Source organism: Squalius cephalus, assembly GCF_949319135.1.
Source record: "Squalius cephalus genome assembly, chromosome: 12".
In the NCBI taxonomy this organism is placed as follows: domain Eukaryota; kingdom Metazoa; phylum Chordata; class Actinopteri; order Cypriniformes; family Leuciscidae; genus Squalius; species Squalius cephalus.
The window spans coordinates 8,138,590-8,164,154 of NC_137133.1; the positions used below are offsets into that span (position 1 = coordinate 8,138,590).

Sequence of the window (25,565 nt, forward strand, 5' to 3'; positions counted from 1 at the left end):
ACACACACACACACACACACACACACACACACACACACACACACACACACACACACAAAAAAAAAAAAAAGTTTAGTAGAGCAGATCATTAAACTATGCCTCAATGCATTTTATGCTGTATATTTTGATTAATTTTAAATTGATACATCTTGCTAATATAGCTATCGTATAATGTGAGTTTTGAAATGAAAAACTGAATATTGACTTCATTATAATGGGGACAAAATTTGTCCTAATAAGAAAAATATTTCTGGAATTTCTTGAACACTAAATCAGCATATTAGAATGATTTCTGGAGGATCATGTGACACTGAACACTGGAGTAATGATGCAGGAAATGTAGCTTTGCCATCACAGGAATAAATTATTCTTTAAAAAAGAAATTAATAGAAAACAGTTACGTTTAATTTTTTACTGTGCATTAGTTTGATCAAATAAATGCAGTCTTGATGAGCATAATAGACTTCTTTCAATAACAAAATCAGTAACTCTACAATAAGGTCTCATTTATTAACATGAATTAATACTTGTCTATCAGTACCTCATGCTCTCTCTGCTGGTCTAGCAGGCTCTGGTAGTTCCCAGAGATCTCAGCGGCCAGCTTCTCCTCTGTTTGGGTGAGGAAGTTCATCCAAGCATCACACTTCTCCAAGAAGGTCTGTCTTTGCAGTACCAGGGCTTGAAGTTTACTGCTCGAACAAATACACAGAGGTGCACGCAACTAAATATTACACGTTTATGGGGAACACAAAAACTGAACATCTACTGTAGATCAAGAGTAACCACACAAACCTGAATCTCTCTATTATGCGAGCAGAGTTAGATGACCAACTCCTGTTTAGATTCTGCAAACGCTTGATTTCATTATCGTTGAGGGGAAGTTGATAACCCAACTCATTCAGACGTTCCAGATCAGGAGAAAGACTACTCAGCTTTAACATTTGGGTCTATAGACACATAGATATGAGAATGTTCAGATGTGTTTATACAACCTAATAATTTTACAGGAAAATGGTCAACAATTTTTACCTTAAGTTTTTCCATGTGTTCCGGCACAGATGAGATATCTGGAGGTCCAATTGAGTCTGGTTCCTTCAGAACATTCTCAGCTTCTTCTGACAACTGACTCAGCGAATGCAACTCCTTACTAAACCTCTCATAGTCCCTCACACCCACCTTGAGGAAAGGAAGAAGAAAAAAAAACATTTATATTTGACAGGCTTTGCAGACTGGCATTTGTGAAAGTTACAAAATGCAAGTCACACAGGCAAGAGTATCAAACCTATGAAAGTGAGTGTGAATTTAAAAATACATCTAATCTAATTTAAAATATACACTACCGTTCAAAGGTTTGGAAACAGTAAAGACTTATTTTTTGAAGGAAATTAATACTTTTATTTAGCAAGAACGCATTAAATTGATCAAAAGTGACAGTAAAGACTTATAATGTAAAACAAAAAAACAATTCATTGTTTGTACTTTATTTTTTTATATAATAAATTAGCATAAGAAACCAAAACATCAAATAAACTTACTGGCCCCAAGCTTTTAAACAGTAGTGCATATTTTATTAAAATAAATGTGTGAAAACTGTATAAATGTTCTGTTTAAAGTTTAATGTCTATGTGCACAAGGTCAAATCTGAATCATTCGAACCTCTAGCAGAGACTGCTGTCTTTGGAGGGCACGTCCAACTGTTGCCAATCGCTGAGTGAGTGACAGGTGGTCTGTATGGAAGGCTGTCATGGCAGAGGGGTCCACTTGTTGTCTCAGCTGCTCTGAAAACTCATCCAGCTGCTGCAAGACAGACTCTACGGATCCCTCAGCCATCATGAGGCCCTAAAGAAAAGCCAGTTTTACAAAGAGGAACACTGTGGCAATTGCTACAAAGATTTTACAACGGCACACAGTTGTCAAAATTACCAACTGATTACATGCTTTTGTGTCACTGACATAAACACAAATATTTAAGAGGCTTACAAACCTACCATGCATTCATAAATCCTCACCTTTACTTCCTGTTCTGTGATGTCTCTGTGGGTGGCGCTCTTGAGTAGATGTTCCACCTGTTCCTCTAGTTTCTGGATGTCGGTGCTGCTCTGAGCATGAATTGCATTGTAATGCTGCCACAGCTGCAGCAGGCTCTTACTCTTCCTCAGCTGATCTGAGATCTGCTCCAGCAGCGTGTTCCACCTGACAGCAGATCAGCAGAAGATCAATGATTTAGGATCACTTTGTACTGATCAGTGTCTTCATTAGATACAAGAGGCGTTTGAAACTCACCTGAGATTTACGTCACCCAGTGCTGTGTTGAGTGAATCGCTCACTGAGGGATGACAATCTCTCAGCAGCTGTTGCGTAATGGAGCCCAGTTTCTGTAAACTGCTCTCCTGTTTCTCCAGCTCATCTTGTAAACTCTGAGACACACAAATACCCATGTTATTTTAGGTTCTTGCTCCAAATAATGCTAATGACACCTCATTCATATTTGCACAGTTTTGCACCTCAAGATTCTCTACTTGAACCTGCACAGCTTCTGGAGAGCCGGTGAGAAGGCGCAGACGAGAGATGGTGTAACGTCCCTCCATCAGGTAACCTTGAATCTCCTCATATGCTTGTTTATATAGACTCCATTGATCCAGCACTGACCGGAGACTGACCGTCTGCTGTCCGATCTGCAATGACACACAAACCTCACTTAAGACTGATCAGGCTGAATGTTTTGGTGGAAATCTGATTATGAAACCTGAGTGATAGTACATATTGTGTCCATTACTATATGAGCGATGCAGCTTAAAAACACATACCAATATGTAGTTATGAATCAATTCAGTTCAAGGTAAACACTGTAAATGACTTACAACACTTTACAGTATTATTTGTCTCAGTTAAAATTAGTAAATGCATTAACTAACTTTTGATACAGTATTTGATACAGTATTTATTCATCTTTGTTAACGTTAGTTCATAAAAAACAACATTGTTGGGGTTTTTGTTAGGGTTCATCATATCGCATGGTTATTAAATAATATTAATGGATGCATTTTTTTATTTTATTAATGTATTAGTAAATGTTGAAATGAACATTAACCAACACTAATACATTCTTTAGAAGCATTTTTAATTGTTAGTTCCGGTTAACTAACGTAGTTAACTAATGCTAACAAATATCGTCATGAAGATTACAAATGCCAAATCTAGATGCTTTACTGAAATGCATTACGTGAAACATACCATGTGATCCAGATTGGCCCAAGACTGGTTTAAGCCTTTTAGGGTGTCCATAATAACAGAGCTGGCTTCGCCTTTCTTATCCTGGATTAGTAAGCATCCTTTCTCTTCAGCCCTCTCCAGATCCTTCTCTTTCTCCTTTACCAACACTTCCATTTCCTAGCATACACAGACACAGACAGTCAGATCAATCTTTCAAAACAACAGAGCACATGGATTCTTTTAGTATTATCTATGCAATCTTTACCCATGAATCCATATAGTGTATTGTGTATTGTGTAGAGCCTAAGAGCTAGGGTGTAGTATCTACCTGACAATCTTTAAGTGCATTCTGAGCTGAGGAAACATCCTCAATCCTGTGCTTCTTTTTGAGTTTCTCTTCCTGTACACTAATCCAGGTCTTCAAGGTCTGAACCACATTCTCAAACTCTAAACAGCTTTTAAGCAGACCCTCTAAAACCTGAATCTGTAAAACACAGAAGGCACCAGTTTGGTATATGATAAAAAAAAATTTAAAGGTAAATGACATACAATTATGGTCCAAAAGTCAAAAGTCCACTTGTAAAAACACTCGTTTTTGGCATTTTTTTCAGTACAAAATATATCATCATAACAATTTGAATGAAAAATTGAATTGAAAAATTTGTTTAAAACATGATGATGCATGTTCCAGCAAAAATTGCAAAACAGCAAAAATGTATGTCTAACCTTCTCTGTAACGAGTCCCTGCAGTATCTGCCAGCGGCGGTTCATGGCCCCAAGACGCTCAGCAAAGTCAGTTTTGTCACTGCGTTTCCCCTCCACGTCCTGACTGCTGATTTGCAGAACTGACTGATTCACAAAGTCCACAGTCAGCTGCTTACAGGACAGGTCAATCTGGAAACCCTGTTGTGAGGGGTCAATAAAGACAGAGATAAATTTGGTATGGCGTACAAAATGACTAATTCCTTGTTTTATTCTTTTAAAAAAAAAAAAAAAAAAAAAAAAAAACAGTTCTTGCAGCCTTTTCTAACTTTTTCTTACCTTGTATTTCTGAAGGTACATTTGCACAACCTCAGATTCCACTGCCCCCATGATCTTCTGCTGGTCCTCTTGGATGATATTCTCCATGAGGGATATCCAGCTCATTAGCTCTGTTATTGCATGACGGGATGGCAACTTCTCCATCTGCAGCTGTTTGTCACAACATTGATGCAACTTTTAGCATAGCCACATGAGCCTGTTCATTATCTGCACACCCTTCTTTAACTGAAATGGGCCAGTGCAACCAGCCCCAGTTATAATACCTGGTGGAGTTTCTCCTGGACCACAGGGATTCGGGTGAGAAGATCGGCCCATTGCGTGTCTACCTGGGCCAAGTTTGCCCTGAGTGCCGCCGTGTCCACTTTCTTAAACCGGAGTAGCTGATTTCCCTGGCTCTGAACTGATGTGCGCAAAGATGACTTGGCGTCCACTTCTTTGGAGAATTCCTGCAGATATAGAGATGATATAGAGTGAGTCTGTGAAAGACAAGTGAGACCTACAGTAAACCTCTTTTATTAGGATATTTAATGGCCGTTCTCACCAGGAAGGCATGAAGATGGTCTCTGACGGTCTCTAGCTCTTGAGGTACCGTGACAGACTGAGTGCTCCAAAACTCCAGGCGGTCTAGTGCCGAACTCAGCCATTGGCTAAGCTCAGCTGACTGGCTCTGATACCTACAATGAAATATGAAGACACCATGCCACATCAATAACCTGAATAAACAATTAGGCCAGATTCAATAAAGATTCTACAGTAGTCATTCTTTAAGGCAGAAGAGAATCGCAAAGAGAAAGTGATCGGATGTTCTGACCTGATCCAGTGTTTGAGGGTGGAGTCCAAGCGGTGCAGCTCTTTATTGATCTTTGTGGTGGTGCTGAGCCAGTGGTCCCCCAGCTGATTGAGCTGAGTTTCCAGCTCTGAGCAAGACACATGTAAAGGCAGCCTCTTCTCATCCTCCAACAACTTATACAACTGCGGCTGCCACTCAGACATACCGGCCTTCAGGCGCTACAGAGAGTGGGATAGTCAACACACCCTTCCTTTTAGTTTTAGATTTACCCTTGTAAATCTTCTAACATTCCTAATGTACACTACCATTCTACAATTGGGATTTTTTTTAATTAAAAAAATGATCAAAAGTAACAGTAAAGATTTCTATTTCAAATAAATGTTTCTTTAAACTTTCTATTTATTAAAGAATCCTTAAAAAAGTATCAGTCTCCACAAAAATATTAAGCAGCACAACTGTTTTCAACATTGATAAAAATGAGAAATGTTTCTTGAGCAGCAAATCAGCATACTAGAATGATTTCTGAAGGATCATGTGACACTGGCGATCAAAGTAATGACTACTTAATATTAAGCTAATTAAGGAATAAATTACATTTTAAAATATATTCAAATAGAAAACAGTTATTATAAACTGTAATCATATTTCACAATATTACTGTTTTACTGTATTTTTTAATCACATATTAAAATCGTACTGATCCAAATCTATAATCTGTAATAATATATGAAGGTGTAAAGTATAATTTTACTTTCTTAAATTCAAATTCACATCAAGTTTTCTAATTTAGATTCAATTTAAATTCCTGAATTGATTAATTCAAAAGGCATTCTCAATTTGATTTCTAATACTTCACAAATGCGATACTGTAACGTAATGTCTGTAATGTAAAATAATGGTTGGTGTTGTATTGATTTTATGGTGTAACCGTGTCTGATTCAGTGATCTATGTGTGTGAAGGAGTTGAACCTGGTATAGAGCAATTCTATCCCTCAGTCTGTCCTCGGTCTCTTCCACTAGGCCTACACTGGGAATGCTGCTTTCCACTGCCTCCAGCTGCCTGTACACGGCCTGATAATCACCCACCAACCTGCTCCACCACTGATGCCACAAAACACATGACAGTTATTTACTCCATACGCACTTATTATAACCTGCATCTATCTTATATAGAAACACAAACCTCCAGGATGCCTTCCAGCTCCACTCCTCGTTTGTGAGCCTGTTTAAGTACAGCCTGGGCCTGAGCCACAGTTTCCTCCAGGCTCTGGACCTCCCGCTGCACCACCAACCCACTGACCTGCCTGAAGAAGGCCTGTGTCAGGACAACATGTGTCTCTAGCCCCTGAAAAAACTCCTGCAGGAAGAAAAGACAGACAGAAAATATGAGTACATGCTCTCCAAAAGGGGACCAAACATCACTATATAATAAATTATTTTAGAAAGTAGGGGGCATTGACATTCACATTCTTGAAAGAATTTGATTGCATGAGATTTTTGGTTGGTTTTCCTGGATAAGACAGACTGTAAAATTTATACAGTATGTGTACACTATTGTTTGGGGTTTGTAGAATTTAAAAAAAGGTTTTTGAACAAAAGTGTCTTATGCTCACCAAGACTGCATTTATTTAATCAATAATACAGTAAAAACAGTAAAAGTGTGAGATTTTATTACAATTTAAAATAATATAATAATACTATTAAAACCAATTAATCACAAAACACGGCTGTTGTACCTTGTGTTTGTCTAGGAGAATCTGAACCTCAATCACTGATCCCACTTTCATTTTCTGATCAGCAGCCATTTTGTCCTGGGCGGTGTCTACCAAGTCTACCAGGTCTTGCAGAGCTCTCTCATACTGAGCCTTTAGTACCAAACTCTGGTTCAGCCCACTCCGTTTGGATCCCACCATCTCCACCAGAACTTCATAAGCATCCTGCACAGCAGAACACAATGTCAAGTGGAAAGTAAAATGGAAATCAGCAACTGTAATTGCAGTTTCTAAAGCAAACAGCAAGAGAGAGACAGATGTGTGTACCTGTAGTTTCAGCAGCTCTTGAGTACAGAGCTGGCTGGGCTGCAGTGTCTCTCCTTTGCTTCTCATCTCAGAAACTTTCAGTTCAAATTCCCTCAGACTGTCCTCAGCTTCTGCCAGAATCTGTTTACATTGAAATTTTCATTGATCTGACTCATAATCGATTAACAAAGTGTTGCTTGGGGTCATGCAAACATTTATGTCATTTTGAATGTGTGTCTGACCTCCATTTGTTTAGAAGCAGGCCGATCCATAGCTGCATTCATTTTCTGCAAAAGCTGGTACTTTGAGTCACTGAGTGCAGTAAGCAACAGTCTCAACTCAGTCTGTGAAATAGACAAAGAGGAAAATGCATTTGTGAGAGAAAAAGCAAGCGAGAAAAAACAATATATGGGTTAAAAATAACTAGATACAAGCGACATATACCTGGAAAACAGTGAGTTCCTGTAGCTTGTCTTTCATGCAGTCACATCGCTGTTCCAGCACTGTGTCCAGCAGCTTTAGTCTCTCCTCCAAACTGTCTAACACTTCCTCAACCAAAACACTTTCTCCACCTTCATCCCATAGCCGCTCTGTCCCTCCGAGCACATCCCGACATTTACAAACCTCCTCGCTGACATTCTTTACCTCCTTACCCAAACCCTGAAGAGACAAGAGCAGAAAAGATATAATGCCAAAAAGTGTTAGTGTTTCTTATAACAAAAATACTTTAAGACTCTCATGAAAATGACTATGTCTGACCTCTAGGTGGCCCAGGTGAGTCTCTGAGTCATCAGATAATAATATTGGGCCAGATACGAGCTCATTCTCAGCATTGTCCAGCCAGGAGGAAGCTGAGGACACCGCCTCATAGAGAGCCCTTTCCAGAGCACATGCACGCTTAGTGTCAGCACCCCCTGTCTGTAGGGAGGACATAAAGGAACGAATAGCTGAACATAAATCTTTGCTAGTTATAGTAATATAAAATCCTGGTGCAGTTTAACATCATGTTAAAATGTTCAGTGGCAGTACCTGAGGCAAGTCTTCCAGGTCTTGGCTGAAGCCTTCAAACAGACTTCTGGGTGACAGGATATCCTGACTCATTTGCTCCCCTCTGAAGAGTCCACAGGGACTAGACACTGGCTGGTATAGCTAAGAGAGAGGATGGTCCTTATTTATTTAGAGCACAGAGGCAGCTTTTATGTTTTCTTCTTTTAGGGGACAAGAAATTAGTGATGCAGGGATTTTTTGTAAGCCAGAACTTCTGGTTCTTTTTTTAATGGGTTTTTGTTTTAAATGCCTGAAAGGTCAATATATTTTAATGTTTTATTCTATGACATAAAATACATCAGTGATACCCCTCCTGATGTTTTTAAAGCTTTTACTTGTCTTGTATAAGGCGGTTGCTAACAAGTCGCTAAATGGCACTACAAAAGTTGTAAGGGAAAAACAAAGCTAAAGTATAGTGTTGAAGTTGATTATGTACCGTGTGACAGTGTGCCTGCTCCTTTGTGTTTAATGACAGCTGTAGTTTGTTGTTAAGGTCCTTGCTCAGGTTCTCCCATTTGACTCTCATTTGATCCTTTGTGCTCATGCTCTCAGGCCATTGACCATCAGCCCCTTCAGAAAGTTCTGCAGGAGAACTACAAACAGTGAAGAAAGAAGCTCATTATGAGTCTGTGCCACATACACTTGTCTTTCATATATGTTTGCAATATAGCTGTCAATTCATTAAAATTTAAATTTAGTAAAAGAAACTGCTTGCATGATATGACAATTAGTAATCAAATCACAATTAATCCAACTCTATATCATCAATTTTTACTAAGAATAGTCACCAGATGAATACTGATCCATGATTAATTGCTTTAATTAACACAAATCTTTTCTTGTGTATAGTGATGTGCATCCAAGTGTAACAGATTATCGAAAACTCAAACGTGAAAGCAGATGAACACAAGCTTGCACAGGTGGGGTTTAAGGCCTACAGTTCAACGAAAAGTGGAAGTTAGGTCCAGAATGGCTGGTATATGAATCATGTGCTGTGCCTATTGTAGGACGTTTGTGTGAAGTATCGTCAGTATATCGTACAATGATCATTTACATTTAAAAGGGTTGTAAATTTAACTCAAGTAAATTTTAGCAAGCCATAGTCAAGTCAAGTCGTTTTCACTCGAAGGTCAGAGTTTAATTAAACAAAGGTCAATAATAAAAAAAAACATATGTATGGATGAATTGTTCACAATAAGATCTATAATATGCATTAAGAAAATATAGAATATAGAAATCTAGAATTTTTTGTATTTCATGCAGACTTCAATATTGCATTATTTTATCACACCAAATTTGTGTTAAATTGGCAGGCCTGGTTTGTAGAAGAGCAGTTATAGTGTGCTAGAGAAAGACTTGAACATGTAGATAATGGATAAGTGAGCAGGACCGACCTCTCTCCATTAGGTGTTGTTCTCTGTGAGAGAATCTCCTCCCCTCTAGATGCTACAGACTGCAGTAACTTCTTCTGTTCGTCAAGCTGCTCCTCTAATTCCTGCATTATATAAGAGCTGATGTCAAAAATCTAAATCCATTCCTGCCCATTAAAATGCAACTAGGATGTCTTTCTAAAGACCATGTAAATATCAGCATATAATGTGCTAGTTAAGTTTATTGATATCATGTAATTGATCAACATTTGTTGTCTGATTGTCTACCCTCTGTCTTTGCACTGTATCTTGATGCTGCTGGTTACGTGTGGATCGCGCCTGAATGAGCCAGTCCATCATATTGGGGCTCTGAGACAGAGACGAGTCTGATTCAGTGTCCTCCTGCTCCTGAAGTGACCCCTTAAATAAAGACATAGAAGTCAGTTACATACGTTAATGTATGGAAAAGTTATTGGTAATGAAATTTGTCATTTTTAAATGTTAAAAAATAAGTATAAAAAATAACACAATTTTTTTTATATCAGATACAAATTTATGTTTAGTAAAATTATATTATGAACCTAGATTCTCTGACACCATTTCTGGGAAACACACACACAAAGGTACAGCAAAACATCTTTTCACTAAGTTGAGGTTAAAGGTCAGTCAACAGGAGATGGACCCAAATCAGCTTGCATCAGGCTTTTACATGTCACCAACAAGTCTCATTTACAAGAGCTGGCTAAAAATTCCAGACTTGCCCCACAATTTGTTAAAGGTCTTTGTTTCAGATGGATGTTTCTGGAGAGTAGTGGAACATCTTTCACAACAATGAATAGCGCTTGGCATTCTTCTGTACTGCTGTTCACAATGCACCCATTGAGGCGAGGATGTGTTTTTAGTGGTATGTGTGGGCAAAAGTACTGACTGACGTCAGTGACCCCCAACTGTTCTTAGTATTCAGACGGTTGGCATTTTCTTTAATTCTACTCAATAATAGATTTGCTTCAGTTCTTGGGCAACTCTTCTGTCACTGAACATTACTTTGAGAAATTGTAGCATATTTCTCACCTGGATGTGGGTCTGTTTGTCTTGGAGGATGCGCTGTAGCTCTAGCAGACTGGATTTGAGGCAGTATAGTTTGAGGGAGAGCTGCTCAGCGTCACCCCGTGTACCGGCCTTCCCCTCCATCAGCAAACTCTCACTGTGCACTGACAGCTCAGACAGACACAGCACCTTCTGCTCGATCTCCAGTAACATGTTCTAGATCAGGAACAAAAGATTACAAGACTAAATTGAGAACCGGTTAGATATGATTCAGCAATGTGATTCATATTTTAGGATTGTTTGTGCTATTAACATTAAGTCAAACACCTTCAATTAAATTTAATTAAACATTAATCACATTAAATTAACAATCGTGATTTGGGTTTGGTAACATATCTTTTTTGTTTGTTGTTTGATTCAGAACCACATGTTTTAAGACAAAGTTCTATTTTAGGTGCAACCATTGTAGATTCAAGTAACAAAACTTTCAGATGAGTTTACCATAAAGATAAAGTTGTGGATTAGTTTGTTGTCAGATATTGGTCAAACACCCCGCATGCAAAAAACACAACAGAAGTTAAGTAAAAAAATACGTAAACAGGAGAGACGTGTGTAAGCAGTGACTGATAATCTCCTTAAGCTGCTTAACCGAGTCTTCAGACATCTATATCTCTACCATACTACATGCACACTAGTCCACAGAAATTAGTGTACTACTAACAATTGAAACAATACAGACATTTTTTAAAATCTACATTTTGAATAGATCAAGAGTGCTGGGATGGGCCTGCAGGGTAGCTGGAACTGAATGCTGGTTAATAGTGGAGACAGCCTGTGGCATTCACTAGTGAGAAATGAGCAAACATCCACTGCAGTAAGCTAAAGGTCAGGGCCACCCTGACTTATCACAAAGAGTCTAACTCTCAGGTTAAAGGTTAACTTGATCCCTACAGCCCTCTAATCACAACACAAAAGACATGTGTGTGTGTCTCCTTGAAGAAATGCAGACATGCACTGTGGGACGTCTCACGACTGCAGGGAAGAAGCCCCTAATCCTAATGACCAACAGAATGGGACAAAACCGACACAGCTAAGCAGATTTACTGCGGCCCACTCTAGTGACTAGAGATGTTCAGCCACCAGAATCTGATGAATTGACTGTTTACATGCTAGAAAAAATCTACAATGAATTTTACATAACTCAAATTTTGCCATAACAACTCAGATCTGGCTTTTAAAAAAAATGCACAAGTGTTCTGAAACTATGAAATTGGTTATCTGAAATGAAATAATGAAATAAAATAAAATAAATGTTTTTTCAACCCCAAAAAGAATGAAGCCTGATTGTTTGCATAGAAAATACACTGTAGGACAGATTAAACAAATAATCAGTATATTTAGAATTATTTGCATATTGAAAGTTGTTTCTTTGCAGCGCACATGACTTTTCAGTAGTTCAATTCAAAAAGTGTGAACAAAAAAGTGTCAAAAAAGGTCAAAAGATCAATCATTTTTCAGCTCATCATTTCAGTGAATCATTTTTCCATAAAAAATATCTAAATCATGATGCATACAAAATTTAGGAATATTGTGGCATGTTTTTTTCTTCTACTTCCCACGCCTAGTCTCTCACCTGGCAGTCGATCAGCTGTTCCTCCATGTCCATGTCCTGTGGTTGTGGCTGAAGAGTGGAGCTCAGTGTGGCACGTGTGCTGAGCAGCCAGTTGTCAAGCTCCTCTGCTTCACTATGGTAACGCTGTAGCGCTTGTTCCTGCCTCTGTTCTTCTAACTGCTCGCTCAATCGCTCCTGCGGGTCAGAGAATGCACAACATTGAATATGCTAAAAGCAAGGGTATGTAATAAGTTGTTTATTGTTTGTTCTTCTCAAGCTAAATTAGTCAGTGTAAAGTGGGAGAAGCTTCCTAATCACATTTTTAAAGCAGACAAAAATTGCCATTGCTACTTGCAAAACAAGTGTGAAAACATACTTCCAGTTTGTTCAGTATTCTTTATCTCTTTAATTATGCTTCCTGGGAATATGTTTAGGCTTGTCTGTAATTTGGTTTATGATCTGCAATTAGTAGTTTTAATTAGAGAGATGTGCTGATAGTTAAACCAAAAGACTAAAATAACTACTAGGACACACATAACAATTTAAAATGACAAGCATGTGCTAAACAACAGTGCATTAAATAACCAGAATAATCTACTGCAATCTTTTTTTAACGGACAATGCAAATTTTCCATTATGTCACCATTACTCCTGCTCACCTCCAGAAGTTGTCGCTTTCCGGAGGCCTTCATGTGGATGGTGGCCATGCGCTCTCCCAGTACAGTGAGGGTTGACTGCAGGGCCAGCTGGTCCCCAGCATCTGCCTCCAAACTGTCCTCATCCATCTGCAGCTCCCGGGAGAAGCAGGCCTGCAGAGCACTGATCTCATCCTGGAGCATTAGGATCTCATCCATCAGAGCCTGAAGAACAACCATCAATTATAAAATTGCCTCAATTCATTTCTGGTTTCATTAGTACGTTAATTTGCTCTAGTTGTAAACAATAAAGTTACATTAAAGGCTACATGCCACAGAAAGGAAGATACTTCTATCTAAGAGATTAGTTTTAGACATAGGAGAAGTTGGTAATCAAGAGGGTAACTGTGTCCTCTGGCTTGTATCGCTAGTCCAGCAGTAGGCTTGAGTTTTTATGTGATCTAGCTTTAGTGCGGTCATCTTGCTTCATCTGATCCTCTGTCTCTCTCACCTGGTGGGCGGCCATCTGGCTCTCAGGACTCTTGCTTGGCTCTAAGCCCTCATTTAGTGCGGTCTCAATGGACTCCATCTTTGTGGAGACGGATTGCAGGGTCTCCTGATAGTGCTGCTGCCTCTCCAGAGCTTCATATAGGCTCTTTTGCTTCTCACTGATCTGTAAAAAATATTTATGAAAGCCAATGTATGAAGAAGTGATTTGGATTTTGCAATGTGAGATGCATCTATGGATATTTACCACATTCTTCAAAGTCTCCCATGAGCGCTGTAGGTCGTCCAGGTTTGCTGAGGAAGCCGACTCCATAGAGGGGTCATACAGCTCCTGTAATGGAGCTCTACTTAAAGGAGCTCGTCCTGAACCCTACAAAAGACATGAAATTACGTCAATGAGTGTGTCTGAGAGTGTGTGCACGCATGCATGAATAATAAACCAAACTGTGCTGGTTCTATTAAAATACAGGAAATCAGTAGTGATACTAAGGTGTGCTTGTGCCTGCATTTTTCAGATGTTGCACATGTACCTAGTAACAATATTATGCCAATTGTTTTCACACACTGAAGTGGTTAACCTTGCGTTTGCCAGATGCTTAAACACATAAAGAATCTGTGCTAACCAAAACATCTTTATTACTCCCTGAGGCCATGTTCAAATGTGTGTCAACTCTGTTCATTACATGGCTGGTTTTGTTTATACAAACAGTCAGAATGAAATCAGAGATAAAGTTCCTCAAGAAAGTCAACTGAAGAATAGAGAGTCCCACTGTAACAAAGTTCAAGTTCAGGGAAGGAGTTAACCAGCAAACGTTAAACGTAAATTTAATGACAAAAAAAAACATGAACAACTAAATGAAAATAAAGCGGCAGCCCCTTATAGACGAGCTTGTGCAAACACCCACATCGCTATAATCAGATTTCTTTCTTTAATGTTTTCCCATTGCTGTCATTTTTGTTATGTGATTATTTTATTGAAAGGAAAGCACGCATATTTACATATTTATCTACACACTGCTCTCAGTAGCGTGTGCGGTGTCAGGATGTTCACTAACAGTATAACACTGCTCATATATTTCAAACATCTTTTTACCCCAAAGCGAAGAATGAAAAAGAAGTGAGTAAATGGGAGCCTTAAGTTGGACAAATATATAGGGTAGACCTTTCTTAATTCAATGCTGCTGTTTCGGGTTGATTGGAAAGCTCAAACAAACAGAAAGCTGTTTTGAAAGCATCACAATGTTTACACTGAGGAAATCATCCTACAAATGTCTTATTTAGAATTGCATCTGTGTATAAAGACGATAGAAGAGATTCCAGAAAAGGGCCTAAAAAATATTTAACCATGGGTCATTCTAAACCCTGGGCAAACAGAATCATGTTTCACACTGCTCATAATTTACCCGAGATAAACAATTACTCCTGGGTATTCATACGCTGAGGTTTCACGCTGTACATTCCTAAACGATGGGTTAACGTCGTTATTTGCATATTTGCGGTGTCAGTTTCATTGATTAAATGGGCGCAGCAAAAGCAGTGCTAACCCTGCTCCGGAGCATAACCCTGGGTAAAAAGCGCTGCTATCCCGCTTCTGAAACATTAATTTACCCGGGGTTAAAAGCGGTGTTTAGAATGATGTTAACCTGAGTTTAAGCACAGTGTGAAAAGCCAGATGCATACTTAAATCAAGAACAGAACAGTGGCAACTGTAAGAAATAAATTGGTCAAGTTTAAACTGAGTTAAAGTGGGTTAGTGGCAGATCAGGGATAAGTTGATTAAATGTGATAAGGTTGTCAGGTGTTAGTGCGGTGTGGGTTAGAGCCACGGGATACCTGAGAGGTGTCAGCGTTAGGCCCCGGTGAGGGTGATCTGCAGGCGGGGGGAGAGGAGACCTCGCTGTTGGTGCCCTCCTCACCAGACTCCTCTGTGACCGGGGAGAGGAGAGTATGACAACGGCCTGCCGTCATCTGACCATTAAAGAGCCAAAGAGACAGAGGAAGAAAGAGAAAGAAAGATACATCAACAGTGAAACAGGAGTATAGCACCAAAGGAAGAAGAGAAAAAACCCAGAAGAAGAATATTAGAGAGTTGGAAAAAGTATACTATTGTTCAAAACTTTGGGGTCAGCAAGATTTAAAGTCTCATATCAAATATAGAGTAATATTGTGAAATATTACTGCAGTTAAAAATGTCATTAATTCATGTTAATTCATGTCACGTGATCTTTCAGAAATCATTCTAATATGCTGATTATTTTCTTATTTCTTATTATCATCAATGTTGAAAACAGTTGTGTTGTTTAATAATTTTGTGAAGACTGTGATAAGTCCCCCTTTTTTTCAGATTTTCTGATGAATAGAAAAGTTCAAAAGAACAGCATGTATTTGAAACAGAAACCCTGAATTTCTTGACCCCAAACTTCTGCAGTTATGTATATTCCCTACGGATCTGACAGAAAGTAATGATTCAAGCAGAAAAGCTTAATAAGACCCTGCAAAGCAGCACCAGAGAATTACAGAGACAGACCACATTTGTTAAGAGTAGCCATGACTAAGCCCTTCACAGACCTCTCGTCATGATAAAGGAATGAACCGGGTCAGGAAATGGGGCAGAGGATATGCACAGACTCACTGTATAAATACAATAAGATGGCATAAGATAATGAATTGTGCCTGCCAGCACGAACTAAAGTAATCTGAACCACAGGAGCACTCCAACATTAGACTAAATTTAGATCTAGCTCCAATGACTGCTGAAGTACCGCAAAGCTACACTCCTTTCTCTGCAAGTCTGTAAGGACTGAGCGACACAGCTGGAGCACGAACTGAACTGTTGGCGGTTAATGTGGAATCCGGCCCTGATCGTGACTGATGCAACGCAGGGCAACTTAAATGTCCTAATAGTGTTGACAAAGTCAAGGACAACTAACACCCTCATCCTGTTTCCTGTTTCAGTAACAAACAACAGCAGGGATACACAATGCAAAGGCACATTCAACCCTGTGGGAGAAAAAAGAGAGCCATGGGATGCTTATCTGAAAAAGAGCACCCACTGCACCCCGCCCAGTCCTAACATGTGTACAAGTGTAAATCACTCACCATGACAACAGAGGGGTGTGTTGGTGGGTGTTTTGGCATCTCATCCTCCTCATCCTCCAGCTCCTCTAATCCGTCTGAGAGGCCGTCAACCTCGCTGACCGTCAACAGCATGGTGGCATGCTTGGCTTTCAGAGTCAACATTTTACACTTGGAGTTCAAGGCCGAGATCTGCTCCTGGTAGCCTTTTATCTTCAGGGCCAGTTCCTGTCACAATGACACATTACATTATTATTCCACTGAGGTCCATGCAGCTGGGTTACGTCCAAACATATGGTTCCTGGATTAAGTCCCATAGATGAGGAGTGAAAAGGGGGTTAATGCAGAGAGCGGCACCGGCGAGCTGAGCTGAGAAATTTCCCCTCTCTGTCTGTTTGCAGTAAAAAAAACAGCACAGCCGAGCAATAGCTCACTCAGAGGCATTTTGAGCTAGCAGCCAATCAGAGAGCGGTAGGAGAAGCCCGACAAGCCAAGCCTTCGGGTAACGGTGACTGTGATTGGCACAGAGCTCGACCAACTGGAGAGAGTGGGAGGGGAGTAGATCCAGGAAGAAAACTTCCTCCCCCTAACCGGCCAACTCACACACACACAAAGACCATGGGAACAGGAAATGAGGGCTTCTTTCTTCCTTCCCTTCACTTCACTTCCTCTCTTTCCACCAATCCCGAAGCCGTTTTCCTGACAAACAAAAGAACTGGGCGCGAGCGAGAGACTTAGAGGGGAGGAAGGGGGCTCACATTGCAGATTTTGTATGGCCTGCAGAGCCCCCCTCCCGTCTTTCTGTCTCTCTAACTGTCATTCTTTTCGCAAACACACACAGACAGGCCAGTCTCTGATAATGAGGTCATGTGGGAGAAAGCTGCAGCTGCAGCACTCGGCTCTGCAGAGGAAAATAACCCCGGGTAATAAAGCCACAGCTGCCGCCCCAACTAAAACAAGCTGTGCTAATAAAACATGGGGACGTGAGACTCAATACAGGTTTAGGTTTATTTTTATTTGGTCTTTAGTCTTTGGTCTTGTCTTTAGGGTTGCACAATTAGGGAGGAAAAAATAGAATTGTGATTTTTTTTAAATAAAAATTATGATTGCGACTTAAAATGTGATGGCTGTTCTTGTTTGTAGGGCTGCACAATATATATCAATAAAAAATAACAACAATAATAAAAAATAACTTTTATTATTATTATTATAGGCTACAGCATCCATAGGAACCTACAGAGACAAGCTGTTTGGAGAATGGATAATAATTATAATTATAAATTATTATTTCTAAATAAAATATTACACAAAAAAGTATTAGAATTTTTACTGTAAAAAAAGAGTATTTAAGAAAATAATATTTGTTTTACAGTACAACTGTGAAATTACAAGACTAATATTTATGGATGTATTACGGTAATTTCTTCATTTTCAAATGTAAACCCATCAAGCTTTTGTGTTGGCAGAAAACCACGTAATAACTCAAAGCAGATGCAGAGATGAGTTTGTGTGGAGAAGCATTTACCACGAACCGAGCCGCTTAATAATCACAACCATCGCGATTTGATCGCACTAAGCCATATATCAATTTAATTAATCGTGTAGCCATACTTGCCTTCATGTGTGTGAATGTGTTTGTGTGTGCAAATGTAAAGAAACAGGGCAAAAGGGCGTGAGAGAAAGAAAGAATCTGATTTCTCTCAGGACAAAACAGACTGAGGTCAAAGATCACAGAACTACCTTTACACCCATTGGAATTTATGGCCTGACTCATTCCAGTTCAATGTCGGTAAACTAGCAGAGCAACGAGGTGAGTAATAGCTAAGACAACATCCCTGCATAAACTGTGAGATTGACTGACTGATGCACAAAGTAAGAATGATCATAACAGATTCCAGTGCTTTTGTGAATAAACAGTATTTAAAAAATAAAAATTATGCCTTAAGCATCTATAAAAGTAATAAAAGTATGAAAGAAGGATGTCCTTCCTCACCTCATGATGTTGTATCTGTGTCTGAAGCTCATGTATGTTTCCTGTGGCAACAGGGCGGTCCTGAATGACACGGTGTGCCTCTTCAATAAGTCTCTGTAGGTTCTTGACTTCCTGTTCGTATTGCTCATACTGCACCATGGCCTCCTGGGGGAATGTAAGAGAGATGCTAAATGAGCCATTAAAAGCATAGCCCAGATGAATCCCATGACCGTGCTATATGAAACCATGCAGAAGTGGCCAAATTTGACACTCCTGTAGCATTTTATATTTACCCCTGAAGCCTCCTTATAATGTCAGTTAAGGTTTCTTGCATCAAAAACAATTATAATTTAGTTTTAGGATTAAATAGGTTAATGCTACTGTACATTTAAGGCATGTACAATGGGGTCAAAAAGACTACTAATCTAACTAAGTTTTTTATATATCAGCATTAACATTTGAGTGAAAGCTTCAATTGAAAAATGATGAGTACATCTTCATCTCAGAATACGTTGCGATCTGTGTGTAGACTAGATACCTGTAATATATTGCACTGTTGAATGGTATTGTGTTGGAGATGGCTGCTTTCGTGCTGAAGACTCTGTGCAGTAACACATAGCGGTAATGCAGCCATTACATCCTCTGGCAGCCGGAGGGCGCTCTGACACATCTGCATAGCCTGCACCTGCTGCTTGAGACCCTCCATCTCTGACAACAGGAGCTGAGCAATAAATATTCATCATTAGTTTGATGGTACCAGTGATGAAATCAGAATATCTGATTTCTGTGTCAGAAAAAAGTGTTTCTTTTCTTCATTATTTATTTTTAGTTTTTAATCAGTTTCTAACCTGTTTTACCTAGGAAACATATTTAACAAATTTTAAACAAAATAAATTTACTTGAGAAGCAAAACTTGCTACTTGAATACTTTTCAAAATATATATTTATTAAGTTAAGAATTAAGTTTATTTTTGCCTACCTTGTTGTCAACCTTTTTCGTTCTTGTTTTAAGCATAAACCATAAACTAAATGTTGTTATATTTATGCATAAAACAAGAAAATAAACTTAATACAATATATATTTTCTAAAAAAAAACCAAAAAAAAACAAATTAACTAATAATTCAGAATAATTATTTTTGCGGTGAATGAATGTGGCCACACTACCCTATGCAGTACATAATGTAATGATTGCATTTTCATCAGAGAGTAAATACATTAGATAAATAAGAGGAATGAAAAAAATGTGTTAGTAAGAGTGATCGGTGTACCTGTCTCTGAGCCAGCTGTTCTCTGAGACTGAGGCGAGCCAGATCAGGGGAGGCCAGAGTCTCCTGGACTCTCTCTATGGACAGATGGAGGCTCTTCACATCACTCTCCAGTCTCCCCAGGTCCTACACAGAGAAAGACACAGTAGGATCATTGTGTTCATCCCAATGACAATTGGCTTTACAGAGACAAATATCTGTAATGCTTTTAAATATTTCATTGATTATTTAGCAAGAATTACATCCATATATCCCTGTAAACACTGTATAAATAGTTGCTTTCATGGTAAAGTTTGTAATTTCATGTTGCATCAAACTGGGCAGCAAAAATAATTACCCTTCTTAAATAGGATTCAAAACACTTTCCCAGGCTGCCACTGAGCAGAATGCAACAAAAAAACAGATAATCCCACTATTGAAAATGACACAACTGAGAATGACAGAAAAAAATAACAGAGAAAGGAAACGAATGGAGGAAAATAAAGGGGCCTATAAGAGTGGTGCTATGCTAAACAATGGATTGACTTATTGGCATTTGGCACTGTGAAAGCACTTGGTTAATTAACAGAAGCGCTAGCTCCCCCTTTTGGCATATAGATATATCCATTGAGTAAAATCAATTTCAGTTTACCACAGTAGCACTCATTTAATTCAGACAGTCAGACTGCAGGTTCAATCATGTGGGGATCACGAACTGCGATCACAACCTTGCTAAATCACCACAGTGTCCCTGAGCAAGAGACTAAAACCCTTTAAATTCAGTGATTTACTTCAGAGAACAACTGCTAAATGACAAGACATAAGCCCACAGAATAAAAGCAGCTGAAGCGGGCCTAAAATTTTATAAAGTGGTGCTCAAAACCAGATCAATGTAGCTCTAAAGAGTGCAAAAATGAAGAGAGCATGATCTGAGAACTATTAGTAGCTATGGTTTTATAGTTGAGCTGATGGCATAAGTATACTAACTATAAAATGGTTTTCTTAGACAAGTTAATTATATATTAATATTTTTTAATGTATGCATTATATACAAATGTTTGACTGCAGAATGCTGCCATTGACCGAGCAGAATAAAGTATTCCAGAGTCATATAATAAGTAAAAAAAATAAAATCTCCCATAAGGAGGCATATTGTTACTCATTTAAAAATTTGCTGAAACCTTTACATTTTAAAATGAGGAGTCATCTGCTCTACGAATTTCTTCATGGCTTGATGCCAGTTATATAGTTATGGCATTCATTAAGCCAGACAATTTATGAGGACTAATTCATGGGTACAAATTTTCTGTACATTACTGATTGTATGGTTTAAGATAAAGCTATAAAAGAATGTTAAGATAAAGCAGTGTTTAGAAGATTTGATGTATTTTATATATATATATATAAGTTCCACTGCCAAATTTGATAAAAACTGGGATCCTCTACTGAATTTTGTCAAGAACGCACCACTTATATTTGCTGATTTGTAATATGTATTTTTAAGGAACCTATAGATACAACTCTTCATTCTTTTGTTTCATTATATTTTTAGAATTGTATAAATGCAGGATTGATGTGGGTGTTTGTTTGATTTTTTTAATTTGTAAATGTACTTCTCTGTGGTAAGCATACACCAATTTACACCAATTTAATAAACAGACAAATGAAGTCTAGCAAAGAAGATACAGAATGATGAGGAATTATATTACTTAATCTAATTTGCCACTAGATGGCAATGCTTTTCTAAATTTACAGCAGACTTAAAGCTTAAAGTAGACTAGAACAGTTATATTGCAGTTTTTTAAAAACAAAATTACATTAAAATAAAATGGATTTAAAACTAATTATAAATAATAGAGTTATTTACAGCTGAATACGAGACACTGAGACTTGACTATAACTCCATTCAGCATGACACGTCACAGCACACTACAAACCCAAATGGGCACATGCATAGCCCATTGCAAAGTTCTCATTATATTAGTTTTTATGTAGTGTGTGTGACGTATTGTTGTGAATTACCTTGGCTGCATCCTGTAGTGTCAGGAGTCTTGTTTTGGCTCTCTGCTGCAGCTCTTCAGCATGTCTGCTCAGATCTGCCACCTGCTGGTGGAGAGCATCTGTCTGGACCACCTCATCCAGCAGACCCACCCTCTCCACCAGACCCTCAAACTCTCCTTGGAGGTCTTGCCACTGTTGTAATAAGGCCTGATTGAGATATTTCACAAAATATTATTATATTTCTGCCTCAACAGCTACTGAAAATCCTGAGAAATTGTGATCTGGATAAAGCGGGCGTCACAACCTGATGGGTTCTAATTTGCTCCTGCATCTGAGAGGCTGGACTCCACATCATGTTGGCTGAGACCACAGTCTCTGCTTTTTCTGTCCAGTTGAGAGTTAGCGTAAGCATTTCATTAAATTCTTCAAAGTTCTTCTCTGCCTAAAATAGAGAAAAGGGCCGATTTGTTGAACACACTTTATAGAAAAAATTATCAAATTTAAAGATTAAGTGTGTAATTTCTGTGCCACTAGCATCAACAAACAGAACCACAAAAATAATGACTGCTTCCAAACAGGTTTTTCCCCAAAGCTGACCTTCTGAAGGCATGTGGTCCTTCCCTCCGCCAGTCTGCTGGTCTGAGCATGAAGCTCGGTCAGTTTACTCAGGCTGGAGCCCAGCTGTTTTGCTAGGAGAGGGTTCTGCTCTCCAAACTCCTGAACTGACACATCTAACTCAGACAGAGCACGGCCACACTCCTCTAGCTCCTCAAATAGAGTCTGGATTAAGAGAGAGAAAAAAAACACACAGGTTAAAAAAACACACTGTTTAACGTTAATATGCAATGATAAAAAGTGTTGTAAGAAATGACATGCCACCTTGTTGCAGTGTTGTTATTGTTAACTAAAAATAAAAGTATTAAAAATATTTTTTAGAAATTAAAATACAAATATAAAGTACAAATATTAGATGAAAAACTTAAAACCATAAAATTGCTAAAACTTAAACTAAAATTAAAATAAATACTGAAAATATAAAATTAATAAATAATACTAAAATGCCTTCTTGTAAACTGCACTCATTCTGATATATTTAGAAATCAGGTTGCGAGGAAGTCATTTTGGAGTACACGCATGTCATTATTTATAGTGTGCACTTCAGTAATTAGGGCAAGTCTGTACCACAGCTTCCAGTGCAGTGCTGTGTTCATACTGTACCTCTGTTTCCTCTTTAGCCTCCTCAACATCCATGGCCTTCTGCTTGAGTTTCAAAGAGATGAGTTTGACTTTCTTTGAGATATCCTGAAGTCTGGAGTTAAAGTCTTCTTTAATATCTCTGCTGTGTTGGACCTCTCTTTCCCGTGCCTGCACCTGAGCACAGGAGAAAAAAATAGCTAAGTGATAAAGAGTTGTTACTTAAACTTTCAGTAGTCAAAATCAGTACCAGTTACTGGTTTTATTGATCAATTAGGCTTCATTATAAGGTCTAATGCACAGATTTAATATTTTGACAAATCCAATCTTTGGTCTCGCATGTTTACATTTACAAACTTTGAAAATTTCTCACCAGAATTAATTTGGTACCTGTATTTTTGAAATTCCTAATATGAATTAAGGTACCTGATCTTCTGCAGAACCCAGAGCCAGTGTGATCTCTGCCAGCTGGGTGCTGATCTCAGAAGGAAGAGTGGCATGGAGGTCCTGATATTTCATCTGCTGACGATCTGCAATCTGCTCAAGGCTCTGGCGATGAGACTGCATGCCACCGTGAGCCGTCTAGCAGAAACCATAAAAACAAACCATACTTATCATGAGTAAAGCAAACCGGGTTGTAGGATCTTAGAATGCATATCTCCACTCTGCATGGTGTCGCTGCAGTACCTCCAGGTCAGTGAGCAGGTTATCCAGGTCTGCGGTGGGACTCAGCAGCAGCCCCTGGGTGTCCTGAATCCAGCCTTTCAGCAGACCCAACTCCCTCACCACTTCCTCTCTCTCCAGCAGCTCCACCTGCACCTGCTGCCGGCTAGCGCACACCTGCTGCAACAGACTGAAGGAGAAAAAGGAAACAGAAAAGACTTATTATGCAAATGATAGAATGACAGAAAAGTAGGGTTGGACATTTTTCAAAAATTACTGGAACGGTTTCCATGACATGGAACTGGAATAGTGTTGTCTCAACTCTGTCAAATCAAAGCTAAATAATTGGATGGATTTAATATATACTCTCAAGCACAGAAAGACAGATGGAACGATAAAACGACAGACAGATCTGAAAAGTTAATAGATCTGTCTGTCGTCAATTTCTTGGACGAACGGACAGACAGAAAGACAGACAGACATACTTGTCATATTTCTCCTGAATGCTCTGAATCTCCAGCAGACAAGGGTTCTCTTGGTTTTGGTGTTTGCTGGGTGTGGAGGGTGCATCGACGTGAGGATGGAGAAACAGGTTGAGCACATGGTGTCTGATGAGGGTCAGGGAGCTGCTCTCTCTCTCCACCTCTCGACTGAAGGAGTCGTGGTACTCAAGAAGACTGTGTAGGGCTGCCATACTGGAGGCTTTTTCCACCATGCTGTCAGGAATGCGACTGTGCAGGTCCTCACAGACAGCTCGCATTTTCTCCAGCTAATCATAGAAAGATGTGGGATGGGTTACAAATTTTACTCCTGTTAATAAGTGCTACTATCATGCAATAGCATTTATTTTATTGTAAAAAAACTTCTTCATGTTCAGTTGCCATTAAATTGAAATGTTACAAGTTTTGGACATTTATTCAGCTATGTAGATGTAATATGTAGATATAGATTTAATATATATAGATTTAATTGTATTGTTTCTCTTCTGTAAACGCAGTTGCTGATGTCTTAACCCTCTTCTTTCATTTAATAAATGTAAAATTAGGGATAAATTACACTCCATTAATTCTTAATGACTGTTTCACTTTTAACTGAATCTAAAAAAATTATAAATGTATTGCATTGCAGAATGGGATTAAGACATCAGCAACTGCGTTTACAGAAGAGAAGCTATCAGGACATCAAAGAACTCTTAATAATGAACTAGTCATGAAACAGATGAAAACAGCTCTTTGTGGTTTTTAGCTCTCCTCTCTCTCTGTGCTACATAGAGTTCTGCAAGGACTATGACTCTTTCTTACTGAGTGATGTCATATCCTCAGCAGAACAATGAAACAAGCTTAGATCACAAAGAAACAACACAGAATTAGTGTGCGCTGCCAAAAATAAACAAGACAAGGTACTGCTAACATTACTGTGATTCCAGCAGAGATTTATGGTAGAAGTGGTGAGTTGGCAACTTCCATGTTGGGCTATTTTTGTATGGACTATCATTGCCAAGCATTACATCATTCCCAGGCCACTGTTGGCATCTGATGCTCTGGTCTGATCTCAGATCCACAACAGGGGCTCACTGCTTACAGAATAACTGCTTTTACTTCATCATAACTCATGCATATGGCATCATTGGTTAGACTTTTTCCACAGTTAATAGAAAATAATGTTTGTTTATTTACTTAAAAATATGCTATTTTGGCACCTAACAATAATTTTATGCCATTTTGTATCTGATTTGCACTGATTGCATGAGTTTGATTACATTTTCTGGATTTAAAGAGCATCTTAGTGTAATACGTTGTGAGTATCTACTCATGAAGTTTCCTTACCTTCTCTCTGGTGCATCTCCAGTTATCTGCAGAGTCTTGGAGGGCTTTCACCTGAGCTCTAGCAACACTGTACAACCGAGTCCACCGTTGGCTCAGTGAATGGACCGACTGAGAAGTAGTGTCTTTTATTGCAGGCTGATCAAACTGTGCTGCTTTTTCTTTCAGTTTATTTAGTGCGTCTTCAAGACTCTGAACTTGTAACATAATTCTCTGTAGACAGAAATGGAAGCAATAGGAGGTATTTAGAATAACTGCAACACCCATATCAAAGTCAATGTTTAAGGAGTTAGGCAAGGAAAGAAATGCAT

At 38.8% G+C, this 25,565-nt stretch overlaps 1 protein-coding gene across 1 annotated transcript in view; it reads right to left on the bottom strand.

The window, feature by feature from the left end:
• syne1a (spectrin repeat containing, nuclear envelope 1a) overlaps positions 1 to 25,565 on the bottom strand; it is a 124,471-nt gene that overhangs the window by 21,917 nt on the left and 76,989 nt on the right. Inside the window, exons 80-122 of the mRNA XM_079887687.1 lie at positions 25,258 to 25,467; positions 23,917 to 24,200; positions 23,456 to 23,621; positions 23,195 to 23,350; positions 22,793 to 22,945; positions 22,172 to 22,354; positions 21,879 to 22,016; positions 21,596 to 21,781; positions 19,598 to 19,720; positions 18,866 to 19,048; positions 18,349 to 18,492; positions 16,380 to 16,583; positions 15,114 to 15,248; positions 13,528 to 13,650; positions 13,285 to 13,446; positions 12,798 to 12,998; positions 12,160 to 12,333; positions 10,551 to 10,742; positions 9,768 to 9,899; positions 9,504 to 9,604; positions 8,546 to 8,702; positions 8,092 to 8,211; positions 7,822 to 7,980; positions 7,507 to 7,722; positions 7,305 to 7,406; positions 7,084 to 7,203; positions 6,781 to 6,981; positions 6,228 to 6,401; positions 6,014 to 6,145; positions 5,066 to 5,262; positions 4,796 to 4,928; positions 4,518 to 4,700; positions 4,255 to 4,404; positions 3,940 to 4,116; positions 3,542 to 3,697; positions 3,235 to 3,390; positions 2,505 to 2,675; positions 2,284 to 2,417; positions 2,010 to 2,193; positions 1,657 to 1,839; positions 1,030 to 1,176; positions 793 to 947; positions 542 to 689 (exon numbers count right to left, since the gene is read on the bottom strand). Of these exons, the coding sequence (XP_079743813.1) occupies positions 542 to 689; positions 793 to 947; positions 1,030 to 1,176; positions 1,657 to 1,839; positions 2,010 to 2,193; positions 2,284 to 2,417; positions 2,505 to 2,675; positions 3,235 to 3,390; positions 3,542 to 3,697; positions 3,940 to 4,116; positions 4,255 to 4,404; positions 4,518 to 4,700; positions 4,796 to 4,928; positions 5,066 to 5,262; positions 6,014 to 6,145; positions 6,228 to 6,401; positions 6,781 to 6,981; positions 7,084 to 7,203; positions 7,305 to 7,406; positions 7,507 to 7,722; positions 7,822 to 7,980; positions 8,092 to 8,211; positions 8,546 to 8,702; positions 9,504 to 9,604; positions 9,768 to 9,899; positions 10,551 to 10,742; positions 12,160 to 12,333; positions 12,798 to 12,998; positions 13,285 to 13,446; positions 13,528 to 13,650; positions 15,114 to 15,248; positions 16,380 to 16,583; positions 18,349 to 18,492; positions 18,866 to 19,048; positions 19,598 to 19,720; positions 21,596 to 21,781; positions 21,879 to 22,016; positions 22,172 to 22,354; positions 22,793 to 22,945; positions 23,195 to 23,350; positions 23,456 to 23,621; positions 23,917 to 24,200; positions 25,258 to 25,467 (7,005 nt within the window). The remainder of the gene's footprint in view (positions 1 to 541; positions 690 to 792; positions 948 to 1,029; positions 1,177 to 1,656; positions 1,840 to 2,009; positions 2,194 to 2,283; positions 2,418 to 2,504; positions 2,676 to 3,234; positions 3,391 to 3,541; positions 3,698 to 3,939; positions 4,117 to 4,254; positions 4,405 to 4,517; positions 4,701 to 4,795; positions 4,929 to 5,065; positions 5,263 to 6,013; positions 6,146 to 6,227; positions 6,402 to 6,780; positions 6,982 to 7,083; positions 7,204 to 7,304; positions 7,407 to 7,506; positions 7,723 to 7,821; positions 7,981 to 8,091; positions 8,212 to 8,545; positions 8,703 to 9,503; positions 9,605 to 9,767; positions 9,900 to 10,550; positions 10,743 to 12,159; positions 12,334 to 12,797; positions 12,999 to 13,284; positions 13,447 to 13,527; positions 13,651 to 15,113; positions 15,249 to 16,379; positions 16,584 to 18,348; positions 18,493 to 18,865; positions 19,049 to 19,597; positions 19,721 to 21,595; positions 21,782 to 21,878; positions 22,017 to 22,171; positions 22,355 to 22,792; positions 22,946 to 23,194; positions 23,351 to 23,455; positions 23,622 to 23,916; positions 24,201 to 25,257; positions 25,468 to 25,565) is intronic.